This window comes from Rissa tridactyla, chromosome 1 (genome assembly GCF_028500815.1).
Source record: "Rissa tridactyla isolate bRisTri1 chromosome 1, bRisTri1.patW.cur.20221130, whole genome shotgun sequence".
In the NCBI taxonomy this organism is placed as follows: Eukaryota; Metazoa; Chordata; class Aves; order Charadriiformes; family Laridae; genus Rissa; species Rissa tridactyla.
Window position 1 is genome coordinate 65,945,205 of NC_071466.1, and position 27,034 is coordinate 65,972,238.

A 27,034-nucleotide genomic window follows, 5' to 3' on the forward strand; every position below is an offset into this window, starting at 1 on the left:
CAGAAAACGAGGAAGCTTTGGATATCATGTCATTTAAGAACCCTAACTTTGTAATTACACCCAAAAGAAGCTCTGTGGAGCCAATAACAGGAGAAGCACATCAGCTCCTTTACTGCAGTGTCATTTATTCTCAGAAGACTTGGCATTAATTGAATAATTTACATTCTTTACAAAGTAAATAGTTTACATTTATACTGCTCCCTCATGATTATCTGCTTGTGGGGCGGGGAGGGGAACCAAGAAAAAAAGGAAAGGAATAAGCCCATTGCTACAGTGAGCAGAGCGCTACTGACCTGATGGAAACGCTTTAGCTGTTAAAATCAGGCTAAGTGGCTCCAAGCACCACGCTTCAGTTGCAGCTTAATAAACGTAATGGAGAGGCTGTTCAAATGGTAAGTAATTTTCCCTGCACTGAACACAGGATTTTCAAACCCAAGTGTTTTGATACTGACCTTAACATTGCAATTTGAGATGGATTTAAACTAATCTAGCCCCTTTTGTGGGTAAGAAGTATTTCTTTTTGAAACTGGAAGATCAGTAGACGATACATAATAGCTTTTGATTTCTGAAGAGGGCACCTCTAAAAAATGCATTGATCTGTGGTCCCAACACCATAACTTTAGTTAGGCTATTGTATTGGTATCACTGATTTCATATGGAATTCAGTTCAGTTGCATAAATACTAATAAATATTATTTCTAATTTAATATAATAAATTTAAATAATAAAATACATTGTTAGTAGCAGAAAATCATCATGTATAGTAAAGTCATTATGTATAACAGCAAAGTGCATTACTGAAAGGGTCATTGCTCCAGTTTCTGGTCTGCTTTCTGTTATCAAACATGGGGTGTAAATTAATGCAGCATTTTGAACTGGATGAAGCTGCACTGATTTACACCGTCCGTCTGTGTTGGTCTGTAAGTGCCAAAGGACTCGCTGCTCACTGCATGCTTTTCCCACATATCATTGTTAGTACTGTGAATATGTTTAGCTATCCACCTTTAAAAGCGTCATGTGATAGTACAATATTTATTAAAAAATGGCTTTTTTTGTTGTTTAATGAATGCTAATCTATTTAACAGTTCACTGAAGTTGTTGAAATTTTCAAATATTTTATCTTTCTGAAATTCAGGACAATTTCGGGTATCTAAATTAGAATGTAGGTGTTTAATTGTAGTTAGGAAGAGGGTCTGACCTTTAGCAAGAGCAGACCAAGACTGGAGCTGAAGTGTCAGAGGACCCATGCTAAACACTGTGTATGCTTCAGAGAAGTTTTTACCCTTTTTCCTTTAATGAGATTAGGATGCTTAAAGAATATTGTTTAGGTAGCAATCTCAAGTAGATACATTGTCAGAATCTCAGATTGCCATTTTTCCGGTTAATTTAAGCCTTCTATATTTTGTTTCTATGCTGTAAAGACCATAGTCCTTCAAACACCCAGAAGCTTAATTATTCATTGTTTAAAATATCGTAAAAATCAACATGAATGTTTACATAAATAAAGGTAAGCATGTGTCTTAGTATTTCCATAATTGTAGTTTTAAGCATTATGCACCATAATTCTGTGTCACCTTATTTGAGGTGCTTGCTGCGTTAAGCAATGTGAGCAGTTTGGTGTTGTGTGTGCCTTTAATGAAGAGCAAGGTTTCTAACTAGCCATACTTTGAAACCACAGTATTCCTGGGGTCTAGGAGTAGTTACTTCTTTGAGTCACAACAGCAAATATTTATATCACATGAGAAATCAAAATACAATACGTATGAGCACAGTGGCAAACTTTTTTGTAGTCCCTGTGTGAACGTGTGTGTAGCCATTCACCTTTACATTTTGGAAATGCCTCCTGGCACGATCCATATTAGATAGGAACGTAATCAGCGCCCAGCAATGTGAGTTACCATCTGAGATGCATTTTTTTAGGGTGACTAGACTCCCAATTTAAACGCCAGAGCAAGTGACATAAAGCCATAAGAACAGGAAATATAAAGGAAAGCTGTATCAACACGGTTTCTGAAAAAGGGGTAAGGCAAAAATGTTCCTACATACTGTGAAGTTTCTTGGGCTCAAATCTCCTGCAGGAGATGGAAGAAAATGCCTGTAGCAATCGCATTCTTCCTCTCCGTTTATGTTCCATCACCCTTCCCAAGCTCTTCCTGTTGTTCAGGACCTTGTGCTTGTATTGCCACAAAATATTCCTTCTCTCACCTTCACAGTGAGAACAAGTGACAATTCAAAGCAAGCAGTTCCTTTTTACTCAGAAATCTCTTGTTTGTACAGGAAGGATCAAGCTCGTAATTTGTGCTGTAATGCAGTTGGCACTCTGTCCAATTGTGAGTAAATCACTGCAATTTTATGAACAGGTTATTTTCTAGCAATGTTTCTTCTCTAGTGGTTCAGGGTGGACCCAGTCAGTGAAGCAACTCTACACTAGCAAGCATCCTCAAAACTTTTTTTTTCCTGTTAGTTACAGAGGTAGTGACTTCCTTTGTCCTGTGCTAGTTAATAACCAATGTGATATAATAAAAGGATCTCTATTTTTGATATTTCAGTGTTTCATAAAGGTTTTTATATTGTGTATTTATACAGAAGATACAGACCTTAAAAACAGATACATACCGACAATCACGTTTATTGTAGTCGTTTTGGTCCAGGGCATCTCATTAAATACATAATGCCCTGGTAAGCTTTTTCACTGTTCTGGTGGAGACACTGCTAATGAGTTATTCAGTGCAATATACCATGACAGTCACAGTGACCTTATCAAATTGCTGTACATAACTGTAATTTGTTATACGCTGAGGCAAGAAACATATGAAAAAAACTTCAAATATGATATCTTACATAATGAGATACAAACTTTTATGCAAATTCATACAGAAGGCAATCTTTCTCCCTGCCCACAAACCCTTCCTCATGTTGCCACACTGCCTCCTGACTAGCATACTCAAAACCATCTCTGGTTGAGATCATGGTTTCCATATGTCTTCTGCTGTATGAATGGGTCCCATAAAAGGTTCTTGTACAAGTTCAGTGTGGTGGTTTGTTCCATTTTTGTCATATATGGAAAAGGATGGACAGACCTGCTGCACTCGTTACCCTTTAGGAGGCTGCAATAGCTTCTCTTTCAAGCCTGGCTGTAGCTGAATTGTCAGGCTCTAAACAGTAGCAGTTTACATCCGCCTAATAAAGTTGTGGATTTTAGCAGCTATTTTTTCCTGGGGGTTTTCTTTACAGCTGAAGCTGTTGCTGCTGTTGGCAATGCTCAGTTAGGACAGAGCGGTTGGCATAGTTTGAATGGTAGAGCTTAATCCTGAGGATTGGGCTGACGGAAACTTCGGGCAGTTCAACAAGGGAAGTGCATATTTTCGTGCCTGAGACAGACTAACCCTATGCGTTGGTACAGGCTGGGAACTGACTGACTTAAGCCGGAGCTCTGTGGAAGAGGATGCAGGGGCTACAGCAGACACAAAGTTGAAAGGGAGCCAGCCCTGCACACTGGCTGTAAATAAGGCGAACCATACAGTGGGCTATATTAGGAGGAGAACGGCCAGCAGACTGAGGGAAGTCACTGTGCACTTCTACTTGGGGCTAGTGAAGCTGCACCTGCAAGTATGTGTGTAGTCTTGGTCCGCCCAGTGAGAGATGGACATTGAGGAAGTGGAGTGAGGGTAACAGAAGGCTACCAGGATAATTACAGAAATGGCAAAGCTGAACTCTTCTCTGTAGTGACAGTAGTGAGAAGGAGTTATGGCCGCCAAAAAATAAAAAAAAACAACAAGGTGTTTTTGATAGAAGGCAATGTAGTAACTGGAACAGGTTACTCAGAGAACGTGGAGAATCCATTGGTGGAGATTTTCAAGACTGCTGGACAAGACACGGTTACCTGATCCGATGTTGGTTATTAACCCCCTGCTCAAAGTGTCACTAAGTCATCCCCAAAATTTTCTCTAGAAGCATGTCTATAACCCTTCTGGGTTTGAGTCCAGCTCTCTCGGGGCGATAGCCAGGAAGCTCTGCCTCTTGTGCCATCAGCGGTTCCCCATGCTTCACTAGTCCAGCACAGTCAGAGCAGAGATCTGCAGGGTTCAAAAACTGGGACTGAACGTTGCATGCCTTAAAGATGAACATCTGAAAGATTTATTCAGAGAGTTTGCCTTGTCTGCATCTATACTATGTTGCTTAATCCAGGCTTAACCTAACGAGGCTGCTGACCTGCAGCCATTATATCCAGTCAGATACTGATCTCATCTGGGATGTATCAGGTTCCAGACATGCCGAGAGAAAAAAAAATCCCATCTGCAACTCATTGCTTTATAGCTGAGACCAGTGACCAAGTGGATTAAGAGTCCTCTTCTCAATCTGCCCAAATTGTTTGACTCTGGCCACACACTGGAAACCACTATGTGAGGCCAGTTCTGGCAGTCAAGCACTATTCTTCATGGAGCAAATAGACGGCAGTCATGCAGGCTGAAAGTCATCCCAGCGGAGAGGCAGGGGAAACTAAGCCAGCCGTATCCTTCCTGATGCTGGAATCTGGCTGTGTGAGCTCATCTTTGCTGTGCTCTATTTGACCAGTACATTAAGCTAATTTGGTTGATTTCTTACCCTGGAGGAGCAGAGCACTGTGACAGCAAAGGTGTCCTACAGCTTGCACCAGTCTCAGTTGTGATGTGGCAGCGAACACTGCCAGCCCAGAGCAGAGGCTGCACGTGAGCTAAGCTGAGGAAAAACAAAGATACAATTAAAGTCTGTTGTCAGCAAACAGTGCTGATTTACAGCTAAGACTAAAACAACAGCAACAATTCTCACTCCCAGTTGAGTTTTCCAGATACAGACAGCAACTTCAGCTGTTGCCTGTCGGAGCCCCGGTGCACGGCTGCTCCTTCCTCACTTCATAAAAGAGAAGGAAGGAACAGAGCAGAGGTAAAACTCTTGTTCAGCTGGACTCTTAGCTGCATTGTCCAACATGGTTTAACACAGCAAGCTGGTTTTCTCCCTGAGGCTGCGAGCCTGGCTGGCGGGCACTATACCCAGATTTAGAAGTGTTAGGGTATAAGTTGAGAGACTTACAAGCCAAAAATACTGTGTAGGATTAGGACATAGGTACTGTAATATTTTATACAAAGCAGAACAATTCTACTAGGGAAGATTTGAAGCTTGCTCGTTCCCCAGTCCTATCACGACAGAAAGGAGATGGAGTCACAAACTGCCTTGGGCTGAGGATGGTCAGAGTGCAGATCTGTTTGATCGAATGCTCTGAACACTGGGACTGAAGCAGGGAATAAAGTTACATCTTCTGCAGCTTTACAGAGCTACCCTTTCATTTCCTTGTCTTTTCCGACTTGTGCTCAGAAATGAAACATATCATTTAAGATCAAATGGAAAATTTTGGTTTATACAGAAGGAGTTGTTGGCTTTTGACATGAAAAAAAGAAAGGGTTTGTGTTTTGGCTTAATGCAGGCCAATACTTGTTTCCAGTTTTTTAGTTTGACAGCTCATTTTCTTCTAACTAGAAGAGCATGCTAAGAAAGGAACAGAAATTATAGGGAGGGGAAGGGTAGCCTATGTTAAAATAAGCTGACAGAACTTGACCTGTAGAATTGTATTTTGTGTCTGCATCTGTCATGGAGTTTCTCAACAAAACACTCTGGGCACTTTTTGCATAAATGTATGCTCCTCAGTTTTGGGAATTCTGGTTTGAGGCCTTGGGTTCTAATTCATAGTGAGTACATATTATATATAATAGAATATACAATAGAATACAATATATAATTTATAATATAAAAATAGAAAATAATATAACAAATAAATAATGTATTAGATATAAATTATAGAGTGATTGGCATGCAGACCTATGACTGTCACTTTGGTAGCATTTTATTATGGTATTATGATACATAATATTTTATAGAATACTACGCCTTTAAAGCAAAACAAAAAACTTCAAGAAATGAATATAGAGTTCTTGAGTTACACATCCTAAATTAATGGTTTTAAAAGAAAATAATTGTCTTTCAGTTCTTCAGTAGGTAATGTAGATGAGAATGCCCTTTTATCCCTCTTTTTTTATGAAAATAAATAAATATTTGTGAAGCATTTATGTGCTATGATGTGAGCTTTACAAAAGCCTGTTGGGAAATTATTAATTATGCCTTCAGAGAAGGGTCTGAATGGTATTCAGTAGATTAGACATATGTCAAGCAACAAGGAGAAAACAACGTGGCCATTTAGTCAGCACTGCTCAGTTAGTGCCCTGGTTGAGGTAGGGGTCCTTTGATGATGTAATTACAGCAAAATGGATATACAAAAGCAGGCCTAATTAAAGTTGCACAGTAGTGCTTAATTTTTGTATTTCTTAACTGCCCAATGTGACTTGAGTCCACATCCCCTTCAAGAGCTCTACCATCAAACTAAGGAGAGAAAACCTCTCTCATCTGTCTGCTGGCAGTTCTTAGAAATTACAAATTTGGCCACCTTGCTCCCATATGAAGAAGTCTGAGCATTCATGCTTCCTATAGAAGCTGAGAGGAGCACTGACAGAAGAAGCTAGCCAGTAGAATGTTCGATACCATAGATGTCATGCTCAGTATATAAATGGGGGTTGGCCGGGGGGAGGGATCCACAATCACTGCTCCCAATAGGCTGGGCAACCAATCCCTGAGTGGTGAGAGCAACTTGTGTTGTCTTACTTCATCCTCTATATTTTTTTTACCATTATTATTATTATTGTTATTTTCCTTTTCTGTTATTGTTCTATTAAACTGTCTTTATCTCAACCCAAGAGGTTTTTTCCCTTTCCCCTCCTTTTCTCCCTCTTTTCCCTACCCTTCTTGGGGGTAGGAAGAAAAGTGGGCGAGCAGCTACATGGTCCTTGTTGCCAGCTGCGGTTAAACCATGACAAGAACATACTGGAAAAGAACATCGCTGTTATTGCAATGTCACTTAAAAAACCACATTTAACGGTAACAACGGGAGAGCAATCCAACTTAAAGGTGGTGCTATGAACGTTAGGATTAACTGAATCAAAGACACATTTGTCATTGGTTTCCATGCAAAGATTTCAGTATCTGACAGTTTCATTAGAAGATTCCATTTGGATGGCTCTATACAATGTAAAAAAAACCCCACCCAAACCCAGTCATACACATAGTTAGGAATCTGAAATGACTTTGATGTTTTTAAAAGATAGTTGCCTGAGTACCCACTGCATGCTAATGAACTCATTATAATTATGATATGATGATTTTTCTTCTCACTGAGTAACAGGAATTTGCTAATGTAAAGCAAGATGAAAATTAATAAAAAGGAAGCACGGACATCAGACTGCCATTTCTCTGCATAATAGTCTCTTGTTTGTAAGCAAATGCGAGCCACCTGAATTACATTGAATTATTTAGATATTTTGCTTGTCTCACATTTGAACTTTTAGACCTCTTTCTATTCACATTTGTTTACATGAACTGAGTTAGCTTTTAAAAAATGCATCAGTGATTTAATAGGATTAGTTATCATAGAATCATAGAATCTTCACGGTTGGAAAGGACCTTTGAGATCATCGAAGCCAACCATACACACACACGCAGAAAAAAAAACAACAAAAAAACCCACGCAACAACCAACCAACCTACAATCTCTGCCACTAGAGCATGCCCTGAAGTGCCAAATCTAGACGTTTCTTAAATATCTCTAGGGATGGTGACTCAACCACCTCCCTGGGCAGGCTGTTGCGTGTGTTGTTTCCAAAAAGTAAATGATAATGATATATACTCTCTATAGTCAGCATTGGTCAAGTAGGAGGAACTCACATGATGGACTTACGCATGGTTAGAAAGGCCAACAAGAAAATTCATGGAGGTTTCATGGCACGTTTGAAAACACGCTGTTGCGTGATCTAAATGTATTTGTCTTTAATTTCTTACAGGCTGTTTCCAGCTATGTAATGTTTTTCGGTCCCATGAGATGGAAATTGAGCAGTGCTTGCTGGAGTCCCTCCCTCTCGGCCAGCGGCAGCGGCTGGTGAAGCGGATGCGCTGTGACCAAATAAAGGCCTACTACGAACGAGAAAAAGCTTTCCAGAAACGGGAGGGCTACGTGAAAAAACTGAAACATGGGAAGAATCATCGAGTCCGTTTTAATCTTGCTGATATGATACAGGATGCAATCATACATCGTGATGATAAAGAAGGTACTTAGTAATGTTGAACTACATTTTTTTTTTGTGTAGTTAAAATACAATTTTAAATGACAGTAATCATAAAGTGACTGTCCCAATAGAACATACAGACATGTATTGCATACAACGTATTATAGCTTGTTACTGAAACGAATATGGCGTCGAGAATAAACCTTCAAAAACGTAATGAATTTAGTCTGAGGTTAACATATGTATAAACTAATGTATTTCTAAACCAGTAAGAACTATGTTCGTCATTGCAGGTGGCCTCTTATATACCTACATGAGCCATAGAATTTAACACAAGTTACTTTGAAAATTAATTTCTCAATTTTGGGCAAAATCTGGAGTAATGAATGCTGCTATTAGTGACACTGGCCTGGCTAAAGTAACAAGATGGTGTTGTTCTGTAGCCACACCAGATAGTGGGGTCGTCTTTGTGGTTGCGAAATTATGTTTATGTCCTTTTGAAATACGCAACCACATTTTAGGGGTTCTGGTTTTTTGCTTCCTGGCATTGCATGAATCCCTGGTGCAACCGATAGTAGTCTGAGGAATTTTTGTAATTTATTCCTCAAAAGGGAACCAAACCTTGCAGTAAGGATTTCTCAAGTTTTAGAAGTCCTTAGGAATCCCCATATGGTTGTGTGAGAGGAATACATCAGTTCTTTTCTTATATTCTATAAGAATATTTTCAGTTCTTTTCTTATATTCTAAAAGAACTGATGCAATGCTTTTAGCAACCCCTTTGCAAACAGATTTTATGTCAGCTCTTCATCATCACATTAGCACAAAACTACCTGCATAAAGGAGGCTCAGAAATAGAGTCACGTCACGCAAATGAACTGGCAAGTTTGTCCTAATTTTTATCAGTTTGACTAGGTGAGGGTTTTTTACTCACTCCTGAATCTTCATTTTAATGGGTGTTCGTTTGTTCCGTCATTGCTTATGATAGAACATAAGCACTATGTTCTATCTACACACTTAAATCTATACAGGAAATGAATCAAAGAGCTCTCCTCTTCAAGTGGGTGCCCAAGGCATCATTTATAACTAAGTTACAAATAGAATTCACAACCTTTCATTCCACTCTCCTACTGTGTAAAACTACAGGGATTATAAGTGAAAAGATCTTCCTCCATGTTCCCATAGCTCCCAACTTTCTCTAAAAACCAAACAGAATACCAGATATGACTTTTAGCATTCTGTAAAAGTCAAGTACTTGAGGCTATTTTTGACATTTTTGCCGAAGAAATGTAGCTTGCTCATTGGAGTGGTGATGGGGTATCAAGAGTCTTTAGTGTTGCCCATACTTGGCCTTGAGCTGCACCTGAATCAGAACAGAAAGTTGCTGAGACCAAATAGCATGAGCATAAAGGGATGATGCCTCAGGCAGAGGAAAGGAAGGTGAGGGGAAAACAGGGATGATGTCCTGCGCTTGAAACAGATAAAATAGGTCCCCAGAAGCAAGGAGTTCAAATAGCCCGCATACAACCCCAGTAAGACTAACAACACTGTCCCGAATATGATGCCTGTGGTCCTTTCACAGGATTATGAAAAAGTGTGATTGTTGTCTTTAATCAGCTTGGGGACCTGCAAGTGCCTGTCTGTTCTGATTTTAGCTAAAAGTCTGTCTGCTTTGAGCTGAATAACGCTATACTAAGAAATGTCACCATGTGAGCCAATAAAAACAACAATTAAAAAAATAATACAATTGAAACTCGTAGACGTAAAAGCTACTCTCCTACAATTGTTCCTGAGTGGAACATCCAGCTGTGAGTCTTTAGTGAATATATCTAAATTAGGATTTCAGTTCAAATTAGACATATGCTTTTGTAGTACGTATCGTATCCATTTACTGTGTTTGGTCGTGCTTCATGCAGTATGCAAACTAGATTCCTTTCAGACAAGACTGAACTGGAAGATGTGCTCTGGAAGCACACCTAGTGCATCCAAACAGTAATGGGTTTTTGATCTATGAGGCCAGGCTAGACATAGGGTGAAGTAATCCCACTGGAACAGATACAGTTGGGGAAGCTGGGCTTTTGGCACTACTTGTTTCTCTTGTTTGTTTATTCGTATTTTGGTAATTTACTCAACATTTATCATTCATATTACACATCACTATTTACTGATAGGTATATATAGCTGGTAAGGTAATTGTGATGGATCCTGATACCTTCCATCTCACTGCAGTTTCACATCAACTATATCTGGAATAAATACAGTTCTAGTGTGAAAAAGAAGATGTGAACCCTCCCCTTCACTGGATCCTAAGGCAGAAATGACTGCAGTATAAGGCTGTTGATTGGAATGAATACAGATTTCCTGGCTCTTCAAATGTCACACCATCTCTTCAGATCCCTGCTCTTGGTAAAACGGCCTGAGAGACTGAGAAAGAGGTTGTAGTCAGGGTTAAGCAAACAAAGGTGGGAGACAGGTATTAGCAGCCTGTCAGCCTTCCTTTCTTCCCATAAATCCATGTCTGGTCTCCAGGATCTGGCTTTTACTGCACAGTGTGCTCAGTATTCCCAAATATATTGTTTGAATATAAGGAACCAAATTCAATAATAGGTATTTTAAATGCTTCTCTTTGGAAAAGCTGAGCATTGCACAAGCATTTTTTTTTTTAAGTAGCTCCATGCAAGTAAGTAGCAGAGAAGTAGCTTAACATGAATTAGTAATAATAATTTAATGACTTGGAATATAACTCCTTCTGCTAAATTGTTATCTTCTGAAAAAATGGGATTCAGACTGATCTGAATTTTGGGTATTTTGGACTAAATGCTGAAAGTAATCAAGAACTCATCAAATCTTCAAAAATTCAGTTTTGTTTACTAGGCATTAATAATCGGCAGCAGGGTATATTCAGTTTGAATGTCCACTTTTTTAGAGAGAATTTAATTTTCAAACTAGACATTTTGTTTGTAATGGGGTATTTAATAACAAATGTAAAGGTGTGTTGCAACATATTCAGTGCTCAAATACCTTTAGTAGACTAAATTCTATTAAGTGACATGTTTCCGTGTAGTAATTAATTTTGTGAGCTTGAAGTAGAGTGGCTTTGAAGAGATAAATTCCACTCAAAGTATAATATAACTCACATGGCTGGGAATGAGCCTGATCCTGCCGTTTAGCATATATGGGCAGACCGTGGTGTCCAAGAAGAGGACTGCGCGACCTGGATGCTTTAAATTAAGTAACTGGATACACATAGATGGTGTCAATTTTGTGATGGGAATGTAAATGTTTCTGTACTGTTTTTGTGATCCTGGGATTCAAAGTGCTTATAAGTCCTCAAGCTTCGCAGCTTTCAGGGCGTGGGTTTTTTGTAAAATGAAACTGAACATCTCAACGCTAAAATCCTGGGATTCATATAGTTTTCTTCCAGTTTTACCCTTGGAAGAAGGTATACATTAACAGAATTATAAAGAGCAGACTCATCCACAGAGAATTGCAGGTGGGTCTATTTTCTTCAATTTTTAGATGTATTTGGGAATTGTTTGCAAATCTTGGGCTCTTAAAGGCTTTACCCGTGACTGTGTGTTTCCTTCATTCTTCAAATTGCAGCACTACCAAAGTCTGTTTGACTGTCTTGTCCTCCTCTGAGACTGTTAAGCAAAATCCTGTTTGTTGATGAATCCTGGAGTAGTTTTACTTGGTTTGGGGTCTGGTTATAAACAATTTATGTCAGTTACATCCTGATTAAGTAGAAAATGTGGATACATTGCATAGAGCTCATGGAAGAGCAACAAAACGAGGAGGGATTATAGAGAGTGATTAAAAAGGAGGAGATGAAGACCTATGAGAGTGATAAAGCAATGCTCACATCTGAACAAATGTGAATGTAGCTGGTAATAACTCGGCAAGAAAGAACACCAATCTGTAGGCATAAAAGACAGCTAGAGAGGGGTGCTTTACAGTTCTATGAAGGGAATATGAAAAGTGTAGTATAAAAAGTGGAAAGAGGACGCAAAGGTAGAATAGGCTAGAAGCAGCTTCCCACGTGAAGTCCAGGGGCTCATTTCTTATGGAATATCCTAAACTATATAGACAGGACACCACATTTGGAAATGGTGAGTAGTCTGGTTTGGTAGGTGAGATAATTTGGATAACATGAATATATATAAAAATGAATTCATAACGTGGCTAGTGCAGAGACATTTCACACCTGAGTCTGATCGAAATTTCACTCGTAAGAATTCATTGTCTTTGTTATTCATGAAGGATGCAATATATCTTCTCCAAAATTACTATAGCAGCTGCTACTGGGCACAAAATGTATCTCTGATACTGCATGCTAATAGGTGTGATCATTAGCTGGCATTAAAATTCATTTTCGAATGGGCTTCTAGAAATTTTTAACAGTGACCTGCTTTGTCTGAAATTTAGAAATGAAATATATGCTTATTATATTTCTCACAAAGTTAAAACCCAGCAAAATGTTGTGTCTTTGTTCTGTTTGGAGGTATTTTAAATTACTTTTTTTTTTATTGTTTCTAACTGAAATTTAGTTTTTTATCTCACCCAGGAAGATTGAAGGGAAATCCTCCTTCTCTTTCTCCCTGCAGCTTCCTGCAATTTCTCTTTTTAAAATAACATGCTTTCTAGTGCTATTGGTGGGCCACATTCACCCACGCTGTTAACAATGAGCATTTTCAGAGATTCTGCAACTATCGTTCTCAGTGATGACATACGTAGAAGCAGAAGCTGGTGAAGAAGTGGGTGCACTGTGTTTTCTGACACTGGTTTTGTAGCTGTAGTTCATTTGCCTTTAAATCCCATATAGCTTTGTTCCGTGAGATGTTAAATCCCTATTAATAATGGACAGCAGGATATTTTTCCTACTGACATCAGCCATATAATTTACTGCAAACTGGGAGATGTAGCCAAGCAGGCTTCTGCATCCCATTCCTTCCCACTGTGCAATAGGTGTGCTTGCATCTACGCTTAGCATTAGTGTGGACTCAGAATTTCTTCTCCTATACACATACTCCAGTATTTGCTGAGCCTGCACATCAGCTTAGAATCATGTACAATCAATTAGGAAATGAACTGAGCAATCAGGAAATAAACTGAGTGAATCCGAGCCCGAGTTTCTGCTGCAAATGCAAGGTAGTCAGGCCAAACGGATCTTGGTATTTTGGCCTCTTGAGGATAAGGGACATGCATCCTTCCTGAAGCAGCGGTGGAGTTCTTGCCACTGACAACAATGGGAAACAGCGGCTGCTTTGAAAGAGGTGATTTTTTGAGCGTGAACTGATAGATAAACTTGCCATAATGAAAACGGTAGCTAAAAGTGAATGTGACAATCCTGTACCCGAAATGTAACAGAGGGGGGAAACTAAATTACCTGAGTTTAGTTTCAGTCATCTTTTGGTATAATCTGTAACCCGGCCTTTCAGAAATCCTGCAACATTACCCAAACCATAGCACTGTCAGAAATTCTGTATATGTAGTATCTTTTGTTATGAAAGCTCTAAGTTGTCATGTAGTCATGATGTATACCATAAGGTCTGCCGTGCTGGCAGGATGTGGAAGGTCAGGGTAGGAAGTCCAGAGAGCCGTCGTCAACTCAGTCTTGAGACAAAAGAGGTGCTCCTGTGAAAATCAGCATTTCAAAAGGGAAATGCAGATTCCCTAAACCTAATTAAAGCCCATTTCATCCTTTTGATGGGCAATATGCTGATTCTGTGGCAGCATTGTGATGCTAAATAGCCGCAATACCAAAGTGAGTGAGCGTTAGCACTAATGCTGCATCTGTAATAATGATTCTTGGTCCTTGCCGTGGAGGTTGAGCCTGACACGGTTTTACTCTTTGGCCCTTTGCCTTTAGCAGTAGGATGTGGTGGCTGGGGACAGCCTTACTTTCCCTTCTCTCACCAGGGGATGCCCGGAAAAGGTGGTTTAAAAAGCAACAGATACCAATATCCTACTTTTGCTGTAGTGTTCATTACCGAGGGAAGCCTCCCAGGACGGGATCCTAGCCCCAGCGGGTTGGCTGCAGAGTATAGTTGCTTAGTGAAGGGAAAAAAACCAGGAATCCCATCTCACATTCCCCCTGTGATACCAGTATCTCTAGCTGTTTGAATGCTATTGTGAGATTTGGTAGTATCATGATATTTGAGAGAACTGGAGTAATCAATATAATGGGAGGTTTTAGTATTACTAGTTCTTTTTCATCGACATCGTATAATGTACAATATTATGATAAATATCAGTTACATTAATTAAAAGGGTGTGTAAGGAAGGATAAAGGGGGTACAGGTGGGGCTGGTGCTGGAGTGTAATTTGCATCCTAACAACTTTGGGTTATGAAAAGGGCCCAGGGGAAGGGAAAGCAAAATCTGTTCAAAAGAAGAATGTGTCTTTAATTTGGCGTGGCAGATGAGCTGACCATTGACTTTCAATAGTTAGGAGAATGTGTCAAAGGTGTTATAATGACCGTTCCTATTCACAGAAAAAAAAAAAAATTTGAAACAGAAAACTGAGGCTGAAACTGAGCTGAAGTAGAGCACATTTTTTTATTATCTCCTTGCATTGTTTCCGTATCTAGTAACTGACTTCTCATTTTTGCATCTTATTACATTAGGCTTGCTTATGCTCTACTGTTCTGTCTTTTTCCAGTACAAACAGCCTGGTTGGTTACAGACAAGTTAAGTTGCTCTGGAAAACAGTGGGTTGCACTGCCTGTGTCTGGCAAACACATCAGGGCAAACTTACTCATCTCAGATATCAAGTTTAAGAGTTGCCAGCAGTCTTTTTAAAAAGTTGGAAGAGCGGGGACGTGGGCAATAGTGACAGGTTTGTGAACATAAGACTCCATTAAGCGAAGCCTGTTGTCGGGTAGCGGGAAACTGAAGAAAGAGGCTGAGGAATGAAGACCACTGAGAGTGTGTAACGTAGACTGTTCATGTGTCATGGGGGATTGAGACTTACAACCCGCCTCTTTAGATGTTCGATGACACCTCCTCCTCTCAAACTGATTGCAGGCAGCTTTTCTGATTTTACCTGTTGCACGTATTGGGATGAGCGATTAGAAAGCAAGACTCTGAGCATGGCAATGCCTTGTTTTTAGAATTCACCAAAGCCTTGGATGAGGATTGCTTTTTTGTGTGTCAGTAGTTCAGAAGCATCTTTGCTACTAGACAAGACTGAAAGATAAAATAATTTGTTTACTAAAGACAGAGAATTGCAGTAATAGAACAGATTTACAGAAAGAAAAAGTAATAAAACACATGATTATGCTTTTTAGGAGAGAGCTGAAAAATAGTGTAGCATTAAATCTGCCAAGTTTCATCTTTATCATTAAGCCAGAATTTCCTTAAATTAAGCAAAACCCCATCCATCTTGAGTTGAAAAAAAGGTGACTTTTGAAAAGAGAAGGACCTCTACGTGAAAGTTCAGGTCAATCTTCTATGCCATCCCAAATTAAAATAACCCACTGTTGTTTACCTCCACCTTTAAAAATCTTCCAGCCTTGTTTCTTATGATTAATATTTAATATCAGCTTCTTTCATTCCTTTCTCCTCCCAAAGGTACTTTAATTAGCATTTCTTTTGTATACTATTTCTCCCAGCTACAGCCTTCTGAAGAGACAGAAGTAAAATTTTATAAGTGATATTATGAGAAATATTAAATGTATGGGGTATTTTACTACATATATAACCTTCTTACACCAAGAGCATAAAGGCCAGAAATACAAATGTGGTTGGTGAATCAGGATTAGTTTGTGTAATCTGAGTAGTTTTTACCAGTTCTCTGTGTGCTTTTCGTTTTACGTTCTCTTTTGGGAAACATTCTCACTTTCACCAATAAACTCTGGATGCATCCTTGAACAGGATAAAATGGCAAACAGTTGTAGTGTGTTTAGTATTCACATGTAAATCTTCATGACAAAAAAAAGTCTCCCAAAATTAATAATGGAAATGTTGGGTCAAAACCTGTATTAGTAGGAAATGAGACCAAACACCAATTAGTAATTTACTGCATAGTGAAATCACGAAGAGGGATGGAAAAAAAATCAAATTAATCTAATCTCAGTTTGAGGAATTTAAACCATTTTTTTCGAGAACATTCAAAACAGAACTACAGGACAGCTAAAATGTGTTTTAGGGATTACGTACTCTGTATTTCATTACTTTAACATGCCTGGTCCTTTTTAGAGTTTAAAACACAAATAGATTTCTCAAATTTTATAATGCTTTGTTTCAGGATTGTGCTGGTATTATTTAATATTTTTTAATTTTAGATTACATTTACTCTGACTCTAAACTTCATCTAAACTTTTTTTTTTTCCTACTGGGAGAGCATATGAAATTCACTATATATGTAATAACAGTGAGGTTTCCCCATACAGAGCTATTTTGGATTTTACAGTTAGTTTCCTTTGAATCAGAGGAGAAATCTGTACATTAGATGATAATCTAAAAGTGACTATTGGCAAATGTTGATTTACTAGGAACTATTGTAGAAGAATTCACAATACATATGTATGGTAATTTATACAATTTAATATTTATTGCCCAATCCTTCAGAGACATGAACACTAGATACTGAATAGTGAAGTCAAGAGAGTATTCAGAGCATATGAAATTAATGAAGTGCACAAAATTTTGCCCAATCGGTGCTCTTGGAAAGAAAGAAAAATGTATACTGTAAATGAATACATCCACAAGACAGACAAATACATGCATTCTGTATTGGGAACTCATATGTCTGTAACTTTGGAGGACGCTAACACAGCTGTCAGAGATGCTGCTAGGGATTTAATCAGCTCTGTGCATAGAAAAATGAAGCATCAATCAACCATCTCAACCCACCCATTGATGAAGAAGCCGTTTTGAAGCCCCAGAAGGTAGAGGCACATTTCAAACCAGAACAAGCCTTCAATGCTATAGGTTCAGCATGGTTGTTAACCTTGTTTAGCGCCATGCGTGCTGAGTTCAGCAACACAAGGCATCTTTTTGTTATGACGCAGGGAAACATAATGCCTTTAGTTATTGGGTAACAGATGTTAAGTAATTAAAGCAGCCCATTTCAAAAGCAATCATAAAATCACAGGGAGATGAAATTTGAATACATTTGAATTCCTACAGGATTCTGTATTTGCTTTTTAGGGTTTTTTTGTCCACGTGTTTACATTTTTAGCAATTTGGTAAAGCTGATGCGAGAACTGAATGTTAAACTATTTTTTGTTGATAAAAATGTGCATGATTCCTAACATACAACACTTATTTAATTGGAAAAAGTAAAACTCACAGAAAAAGGTATGATATATCAAAAAATTGAAGGATAGGCTTGACGGCATAGATTTTATCAAGCCCTTTTTTTCTCCCTGTGGACTGCCTCACCCCAGGAGTGCCTCTCTTCCCTGGCTACTTTTAGCTCTGACATCTCCCTGGGTTGTTTCAGCTGCAGATTTTATTTCTGCACATGCCCAGAACTACCCTGATTTGAACAGCTATCCTCTGCCGGTACCAAGTAGGGAACGAAAGACAAAGCATCCCTCCATTTTGGGTCCTCCCCTAGTAGGGGGATTCGCACCAAATGTAATTAATCTGTTTTACCATCAAATGGAGTTATAGCTTCCTCCTTTTCTCCATGAAACTGAGGTTGGAGCTGTCACACCCATTTTTGCTAGTCATTTGTGGCTGTGGGTTGCATTTCTCCCTGCTGCTGCCTCATCTCTCCCCACTCTCCCCAGCCCCACACCTCAAGTCTCTGGAACAGTGTCCAGCCTGGACTTTTCAGTGGCACCCAGCAACAGGACAAGGGGCAACGGGCACAGACTGGAACACAGGAAGTTCCATCTAAACATGAGGAAAAACTTCTTTACTTTGAGGGTGACAGAACTGGAAGGGGCTGCCCAGAGAGGTTGTGGAGTCTCCTTCTCTGGAGGTGTTCAAAATCCACCTGGATATGTTCCTGCTCTAGGTGAACCTGCTTTAGCAGGGGAGTTGGACTAGATGATCTCCGAATGTCCCTTCCAACCTGTGATTCAACCTGTGATTCTGTGGTTCCATGTTTTGGGTGTCTCTGAGTTCACCCTGAAGGATTTGTTGATCACCTCTCTGAAAAATGTGCCTTTTTCTTACTAATATACAGAGTTTCGAGAAACTTAGCTTTTGGATTTTTCTTTGAATCACTAAAATGTAGGCACTGAATTGCTTGCTTTGTATGTACATAAGTCCATTCTTGCACCTTAACCCTATAAATCCGCACAAGAACACATTTGGTTAAGTAAAAAACATAGGTTTAAATGTTGCTTCAATTACAAGTGTAATACATGGTATTTATGTAAAATATTTGTAAAAAATACACAAATTTTCCTAAGAATTTTGTTTATTTACTTTTGAACATGTTTTCAAAATTCTCAACTATTTATTTTGGTGGATTATGATGTAAGTATTTTCTTCAGTGGGACAAGTCAGTTTTTAAATTATTCATAACTTTGCATGATTGGGGTCTCATTCAAAAGACTTTCACAAACTAAAATGTCAATAAAATATTCAAAAGACCATTACCCCTACACAAGAATCCAGCTTTTTAAGAGTATATTCTGGTCTGAACAGATAACCTTTAGAGAGATATATCTGTTCTTTTTTCATTTTAAGCCTATCAAGTTAATTTGTACTTCCTTGTTGGTGTTTTTCTCCATAAGATCTTTCTTTCAATGTAAAAATAAAAAGTTTTCCACTTTAGCATGCTCTGGCACCCAAAAGCAGCAAGAAACACGAAGACTAATCACTCAGAAATTCACTGTCATGCCAATAAAGAGTTGTTAAGCCATTAACAACCAACAAATTGGCACCTGGCATTCTTCCTATTCGTTTCAAAGGGGATCCTCAGTTGATTTTCCAGCATCATGCAGTGGGATCCAAGGCTATAAATTGGCAGCGTTCAGAAGCCTATTCTGTCAATGAAAGATGGCATCCACTGTGTGGCAGCTACTGCTGACATTCCATGGATATTGTTATAAGTTACACTGATTAAAAAGAAAGATTGCTGTGATGGCAGAAGACCCTAGTCTAGACTTGTAAAACAAAAAGATTGCAAGAATAGAATCTTTTCCATGCAATTTGCAGCTGATTTCTTTTTCAGTGTATTTATTGTGCTTCAGATCGATTTCCAATAATATATCAGTAGAAAAGGGAAACTTTTCTGTATTCATCTCTCAGTAGCATTTACTTTAAGTGGTTTCATTTCAATCACAGATTGCTCTATCAGAGAAACTAAGCTGGAAAACTACAGAAATCAATAGAGAATAACCTTTTCTATTTCCTTTTTTTTAAAGAACAAACCTTTTAAGCAATAATACAGTTCTTTATAAAAAATCAACTGCACTTTTAATAATTCCTTAAAAATGTTTCAATTTTTCAATTCAGTTTTATAAGGCTTTTTCCAACAGGGTATACACTGACACTTTTATGAAATGGAATACTTAAGCATAAGACTGGGACTGTATTTTGGGATCCTGCAACATATGGACTTTAGTTTATCACTGTCATATTAATTGTCAGATTGAGAAGAACATTTGTTCAGAGTTTTTGGAAAGTGCACTTTGTTTGGAGGTTTTGGAAAGTGGAATAACTTCCTCTAGAAGCTCTGAAGGTAGACCTAAATGAATTTAGCCAGAGCCACTAATTGTAGCAGATTATTTTCTACATTGCTAAGTCTTGTCTCTTTAGGCTTTTTCTGTTACTTTGCTCTTTCCTTCTGCCTGAATTGCAGTACCTTTCTCAGTAAAAACACAAACATATCAGAGGCAGAGCCAGATTTATTTGTACAGTGCCTAGTGGGTTTTCTTCATGAATAAAAATTCTAAACACAAAGTGTATGTACTGCTTATTATTTCAGTCATCTTTCTATTCTCTGACACACAAATTGGAGGATTCTTTTTTCTCGGTACACTGAGGTATCATCTTAACTTGGTCTGGAAGGCTTTTTAGCTGTTAAAACCTTTTACACTTCAAGTTGACAGTGAACAAGCTCTCTAGCTATGAGAGAGAAATGAATGAAAAGGTTATATGGCATAATGAATAGACAACTGATTATTGTTATTTGCAGCCATCACAGTAACAGGTTATTACAGTGGAGGAACTCAAGCTTGTAAAAAATACAATCAATGAACGTAAGGGAATGGATAATTTAGCTTGTGTTTCTGTGTGAATTACGTCCAGGAATGGAGGTGGGAAGGTGAGTAGTTAAGGTGAAATTGGCAATATTTCTAAATGCCCAGCTTTAAACAAGGGTTTTAAGCATATGTAAAAGGTTCAAGGTAGAAGTCAGACAGTCAGCCTGGGGCTGCATACTGCTTTCTTGCCATGTTTCTTTCTGATGACTCTCTATTACAGTATATGTGACCTTGAAGCAGTACACACTGTCATTTTACAGGGCAAAGAATGAGACGGTTGCAGGAGGTAATTTCTCACACCGTGCACTGTTTAGGGTTTTGATTACATTCAGACTCAAAAAGCAAACATGACAGCTGCAGCATTAAATCATTGAGCTAGGGTCTGTGCTCCAGATTTTAGCAATCACAGCTATTGTTGGCATATAGTGGTAGTTTTTTATAGACTTCCCCGTTTACTCGTTGACAGTACAGAAAATATGACATGAAGTGGTCCTAAAGGTGGAAGCATCTGTGTGAAATTTGAACTACTGCTTTGTTTCTTAGTCTGCTAAGGGCTTGTCCTAAAAGAGGGCACCAACCTCTTCATAATCACCATCAGAACTTCACTGGCTTCATTCGGTTCCTACTTATTTTGCTTTTAAACATCTCCTTAAAAATCCTGTGGTACAAATATTTAGAGTGATAAAAGTTGGACAGAAAAGGACAGATGTGAAGTCCAAGTATATGTAGTTCTACTGATGCTTACATGCGCATTAGTTTACTATCCCCCTTTCTCTGTATATGTGGATTTGATTATATACATGCTCTTTCTCCTGGATTAGTCTTCATCTCTTTTTCTATTGGTAACTTAGGTAACTTTTCCTATTAGTATCTTAGGCACTTCTCCCTAGCTTCTCCCTGTTTTATCAGCTTTATGTGCCAAATACACGTCAGGTGCATAGACTGAGCAAATGAGAAAGTGTGGCATTGCCCATCACTTGGGAAGCTTGAGCATCTGTAGTTTTAGCTCATCACTGCAGCCCAAACCTACCATGTGGCTCCATGTGGACATCAGCTCAGTGGTAAGACTCGGAACTGAGAGACACTCTTCTGTCAGGTGATGTGACGTTGGTTGCTTATTCACAGAGTTGTAAAATCGGTCAGGCTAGAAAGGACTTCAGGATGTCTGTAGTCCAACATCACATTGAATTTTGGAGAGGACTGAGCTAACTCGGGTAACTAGAGTATCTTATTATTGTAGTGCAGGAACAGACTAAGCAAAGCAGAGAGATTCCTTTGGGGAACAGTTGATAATTCTACTTCCAAACCAAATTAAACTATCAACTTGTATGTCAGACTTTTGCTTTCCATAAGCTATGAAAAAGACATGATTATACCAGGTGCTGTGTGAGTATAACTTTGCCCTCTCCATGCTGGCCATACTGTGACAACCCATACCTGTAAAAGCTTACGTAAAGCGTAAGTAAAGCAAAATTTGCTTTGTAGTTTACTGGTTGACCCAGCATGGTAGTTTGGCCTCTATAGGTTTGGAGGTTTCAAAGAAGAGGCATTAAGTATTAAATACAAGGAGGAGGGTCTGTTTCTCATCCTAGATTCCCCAGATACTCAAATGCTTCACTGGTAAGCCAGTGTAAGTTCACCCTACATAAGACTGGTATGCAGGCTTAGCCATCTGTGAGCTTGGCAGTACTGAATGCAGAACTGTTTGTGCTTCAAGTTTGTCTCTTTGGTCGGGAACTGTGTTTAGATGAACTGTTATAAATCTGTCATTTCACTCCCCCATGTCCTTGTATGATTTTTGTATTTCAAATGCTGAATGTTGGAATCAGGTGAAGTCCACATTACTGCAATCTTCAGCTGCCCAAGCATGATAGCCTTACCTCAAAGTAGATACATAGAGATGTTTTCCTTTACTTATTCTGAGGTGATTTAAGGAAGTGGTAGTCACAGGCTTCAAGATAATGATAGCTCTTTCCTTCCATGTTGGCTTTATACACCTGATCTGTTGTTCTTAGAGTGATTATGTGGTCATCGCTGATTTTTCAGGTGTTTTTTGTTGTTGGCATATTGGTAGTGGTGGTGGTTGCTGTCACTGATGTGGGGAAATGAAGGTGTTGTCCAGAATGCACTGAACTTGCAGGAATACAGAACCAGCTATAGGATAAGACTGAGTGGAAACGGCATGATTTCTAGGAGGCTGAGCTTGCGCAGTCAGAGAAGGACTGACCAGAGGAGATTACATGGACCTCTCTGTGGGCAATATGCCCTCCTTGCTGGACATCCAGGTCATCCGTCAGCTATCAGGGGAATTAACTCAGTTGGGCGACTAGTAAAGATTCAAGTATGTATGAAAACAAATTTAGTTGAGACAAGACCCTTATCAATGTCATTTGTACACTTAACAGTTGCCTTACTGTTCGATAGAAGACACCTAGTCTGTGCAAAGAATACACAACAGGCAAACGTGAAAGACAATATTTGGGCCACACTGTTAGAAATGGACAAAGGTTACCAAAGTTGTTGTGTTATATTGTGAAATGTGACAGGCCTACCCTTCTCCAAATGTGAAAGAATTCTTTGAAGGTTGGGAGTTTGGGAGCCAAGATGTGAGAGAAGCTCTAGCTGTAACTGTCAGATCCTTCATGTCCCTGTTCTTCTGAGAGAAAAAGCAGACTCAAAATTACAGAGGAATAAAGAAGATTTGGAGACTAGTGGATATAAGATGCTTGGATTACTACTAGCAAAAGTATAATTCATTTCAAGAATGCAGTAATTCAGCCAAATCCAGATTTTGGAAAACAAGTAATGAGGAATGAAAACTTCTTTGAGCTAGATGCACGGGCAGGAAATAGAACTATACAGAAAATAGACGTAGTTGTTTTCTGTAAAGATGTGTGACAACTAGCCAAGTTGTGGAAATGTTCATATTTGTTGTTTGTAGTACACAGGCTAATAGAAGGACTTGGCAACCAGTATGTTGCAATCAATGCAGTAAGTGCTGAATAGGGGTATAAGGAAATAGTGGGAGGAGGTTACCCAAACTAAAGCATTCATACAGACTCATGTAACAGGATCCCATATCCTGCTTTCCCACAGTGATCCTGGCTGTTTGCACAGCACAGAGTAATCCCACCAGACCTCACTGATCAGCCTCTCAGTCAGCTGTGCTTAGCAGATAGGTGGAGAGTAGGAAGAGCTCCACACTGTCTTTCCAGAAGCTCAATTTTCTGAGTGTGTTTCTGTGTGGTGATCCCATCCTTGAGCTGACAAGAAAAGCAGATCCCGTTCCATCATCTTCAATAGGAGGATGTGCAAGGAGTCATTAGGCTTTGCAAGCCTTGTGCATTATATTAGGAAAAAAATGAAATTGAGAGGTGTGCGTGTGCATTGTAAAGTAGAAAAGAGCCACTAAACAGTTTAATATATTATTCTTGGTTTTGACAAATCGTAAAGTACTGCTTTAGGTCTGAATGCTGATATTGTTGAAAAATAAAAATTATGAGTGTGACATGTATACACCAAAATCCAACTTCCCTCCATTTTAAAACTCTGTAAATGTGAAGAGGGGCATGACTACATACGTGGACAGAGCTCTCTATGGCTCTTCATGTCTCTTGACCATCTCTGAGATGTCTGAAAAAGAGTACTGGTATCAATAGACTGAAGTGTGTTGATAGCTGGAAATTTCCCATACAGCAGAATGTACCTCAACCAGAAAATGTTTCACAGCACATGAAGTTTAATGTGCTAAAAAGGATTTTAGTCAGAAAACCTTGATTACGTGGCCTTTCGAAGTGCCAGGGTGGAACATCAGAGACGTGATTCTGCTCTCATGAAATCTCTGGAAGAGCGGGGAGGACTGGAAATCCTTCTGGAGGTGATAGTTTGTTCGAGTTTAATTAAATACAGGTAAAAGCTGTAAGGGCACCATGAGGGCCAGCCGCTCCCTGGTGGCTGGGCTGCTGTGAGCATGGAGGCCTCCCCAGGGCAGCCGGGCAGGGCCTGGCAACCAGGCCCTGTCCCACCACCCAGCCAGGATGCAGGCAGCCAGGGCGTCTCCCTGCAGATGGGCCAAGGTTGGGCCGGAACATCAACCTGTGTGTAGGGTCAGGATCAGGCCCGGGACGGAGGGCAGGCTGTGGGGACGGGGACGGGCCGAGGCCAGGCCAGGACATGGGTCTGAGGGTGGGCCCAGCTCAGTGGGGCTTGGGGCCCATGTCTGGGCCGGGCAGGGCTGTGAGGAGCTGGGCTGTGGGGTCGCTAGGGCAGGAGCTGAGGGCCCCGGGGGGCTGACATGGGGTCCTGGGCCGTGGGCAGGATTGGGGAGCCCTGGGGCGGGCAGGGCAGGGAGGTCCTCGACACCCTGGGGGCCCTGATGACTGCAGGGGCATCCAATATCCAGTGTTGTTACCCAAACTGGGTATAAGTTCTTTAAGTGAAAGGTAGCAGTAAAGAACATGGACCCGGTTGTGGGGTGCAGGAATTGACATCAGGCTTGCTCTCCTAGAACATCTTCATGAACTGGTGTGCTATCGCTGAATCATCTGAAAGAGAGTGTGAAGTTTGGAGAGGGAAAAAAAAACACGGAAATTTGAGAGCTACACCATATGATAAGGGCAAGTACTATTAATGAATGACAGTATATTGTGACCTGGTGGTCTTCTTCCAGTGCCTACTTAATGACCAAATTAGAACACAGATTATTTTAAGGGGAATCAGTTTGTAGCCATATCAATCTCTGGATTATCTGCAACACATAAATACCAAATCTGGGAAGGAACTGGCTTGTATTTAGTAGAAACAGCAAGGCAGGTGTAAATACAATCGATAGTAGACACATTAACATAGGTGTAAATAAAATCAAAACAATATGTAGGTTGTATTCAGGTGATGAAGGAAAAACTCTTTTGGATAGTGATACCTGCCAAATGAAGCATACAATATTCCTTATTTGAAACACTTAAAGTGATTTTTTTTTTAATTTTATCAGTTCTGTATTGTTTGTTTATGCAGTTATAGTTGTCTATATATTAAAACTGTGTGGATATTATATTGATTACACCCTGTAGTAGCCCTGTATGTGTCGTGATTTGCCTAAAAAAATAATTGTATCACTGCAGTCACACTGTTTTAACTGAAATTGTACTGCTCACTCTCACAGGGGTGTATTTACGCCAGTAGGGAGGTACTTCGTGAGTTCAGTGCATTTCTCATTTCTCACTAGAGAATCAAGTTACATGAATAAAATGGTTGCTTATGCTGGTATACCTCTATGCTCATTGAATGTTATGCCGGTGCTATATTTTCTAATTCAGAATTTTTCATTCGTATTTTTATAATGCTGTTCCCACCACTGTTCTCGCTGCATGCTCTTTGTATCAGGTTTAGCAATTGTGTGACTGCAGAGGAAGTCAGTTCAGCAAAGTGATCCAAGAGAGAATGAACCACCCTCCAAAATCAACAGTGATATTGTGTCAGCTCTCTGAACCAATTTACTTACCTGTTGCGCAGGCTCATGGGACCGATGCAAAGAAAGAAAAGGGAATACACAGGCATCTTGGAGCCACTGACATAATTTTGACAGTAGCCTAAGCATACATACAGTACCAAATGCCAAATGACACTTGCAAAGTATGTTTCTAACACAGTTCAAAACTAAGCTAAAATTGAGGTTGCCGTTGTTTGCGCTCCTTTATGTTCTGCTCTGCTTTTGTCCTATCCTTCTGTACGCTCATCTTGAAGTGAGCCAGGGGGCTAAACCAGCTGGAAACTGTCTTTCATAAAGTTAGCCTCCACCTGGGTTTAGCTCCCTATACCAGCTCATGGCAGAGTGACATGTGGCACTGCTACGCAAGGTTGAGGGCAGGCGTGTGTGAGTGGAAGCATGAACAAGAAGGAAGCAGGTCTGATTTTGACAACGTAAAGTGTCACAGACTGCCCCCTGTGAAAGGGGGTGCCTGAGCTGCATCTGTCAAGTGGTGAGATATTCCTGGAGCCAGACATTTCCTTCATCGCTCTGGTCACTCGTATGCCACATGCACGACTATTTTGGATTAATGCATGGATAGCTAATGTCCCTAGTTTGTTCTGTACTTCCCGGTTTTAGTTTGCTTCCTTGTGCACACCCTGGGAATTCCACTATACACACAGAATCTAGCAGCCAGTGTCTACAGCTAGTAATTAGTACCATTTAGCAGCTGTTAAGCGGGATAATAGCCTGTTATCCTTGAAGATCTCTATAAAGTCGTAATGACTTGCTTACATGGCTTCTAAACCAGCTGGCATAAACCTGCTTTGCATGGTGTGGGAGTTAAAAGAGGGACTGAGTCTTGCTTCGTATGGAATATAAGTCAGCAGTAATTTGATTTATGCCAATTAAGTAACATTGGCATAGGATCAGCATAAATGATGAGTAAAACAGAGGGGGTGTACAGTCTATTCAGCAGAAAAATTGTGCTGTATGCAAATTCTTTAACTTTCATTTTACACTAGGGGAAAGTGTGGGATGGTGAAGTTTTTCAAATTAAGCTACTGACCACAAAATGAGTTATTTTGCTGTTGTGTATTTTAGTATTTGTCATTTGATGACTACAGGATTGGAAAAATGCAAAGTCTGAAATAGATTTAATTTATTTAGTAAAATATTGTAAAGTTCTGAAACATTCAATTCTACACACATTTGAATGTACAATCAAGTGTGCCTGTAGCAGAAAAGCTAGCCTAA

At 39.6% G+C, this 27,034-nt stretch overlaps 1 protein-coding gene across 2 annotated transcripts in view; it reads left to right on the plus strand.

The window, feature by feature from the left end:
• The window catches only part of MYO16 (myosin XVI), a 327,046-nt gene that overhangs the window by 14,217 nt on the left and 285,795 nt on the right, over nt 1-27,034 (plus strand). For both annotated transcript variants that reach the window (XM_054193468.1, XM_054193479.1), the window contains exon 2: nt 7,923-8,186. In XM_054193468.1, coding sequence (XP_054049443.1) covers nt 7,923-8,186 — 264 coding nt within the window. The remainder of the gene's footprint in view (nt 1-7,922; nt 8,187-27,034) is intronic.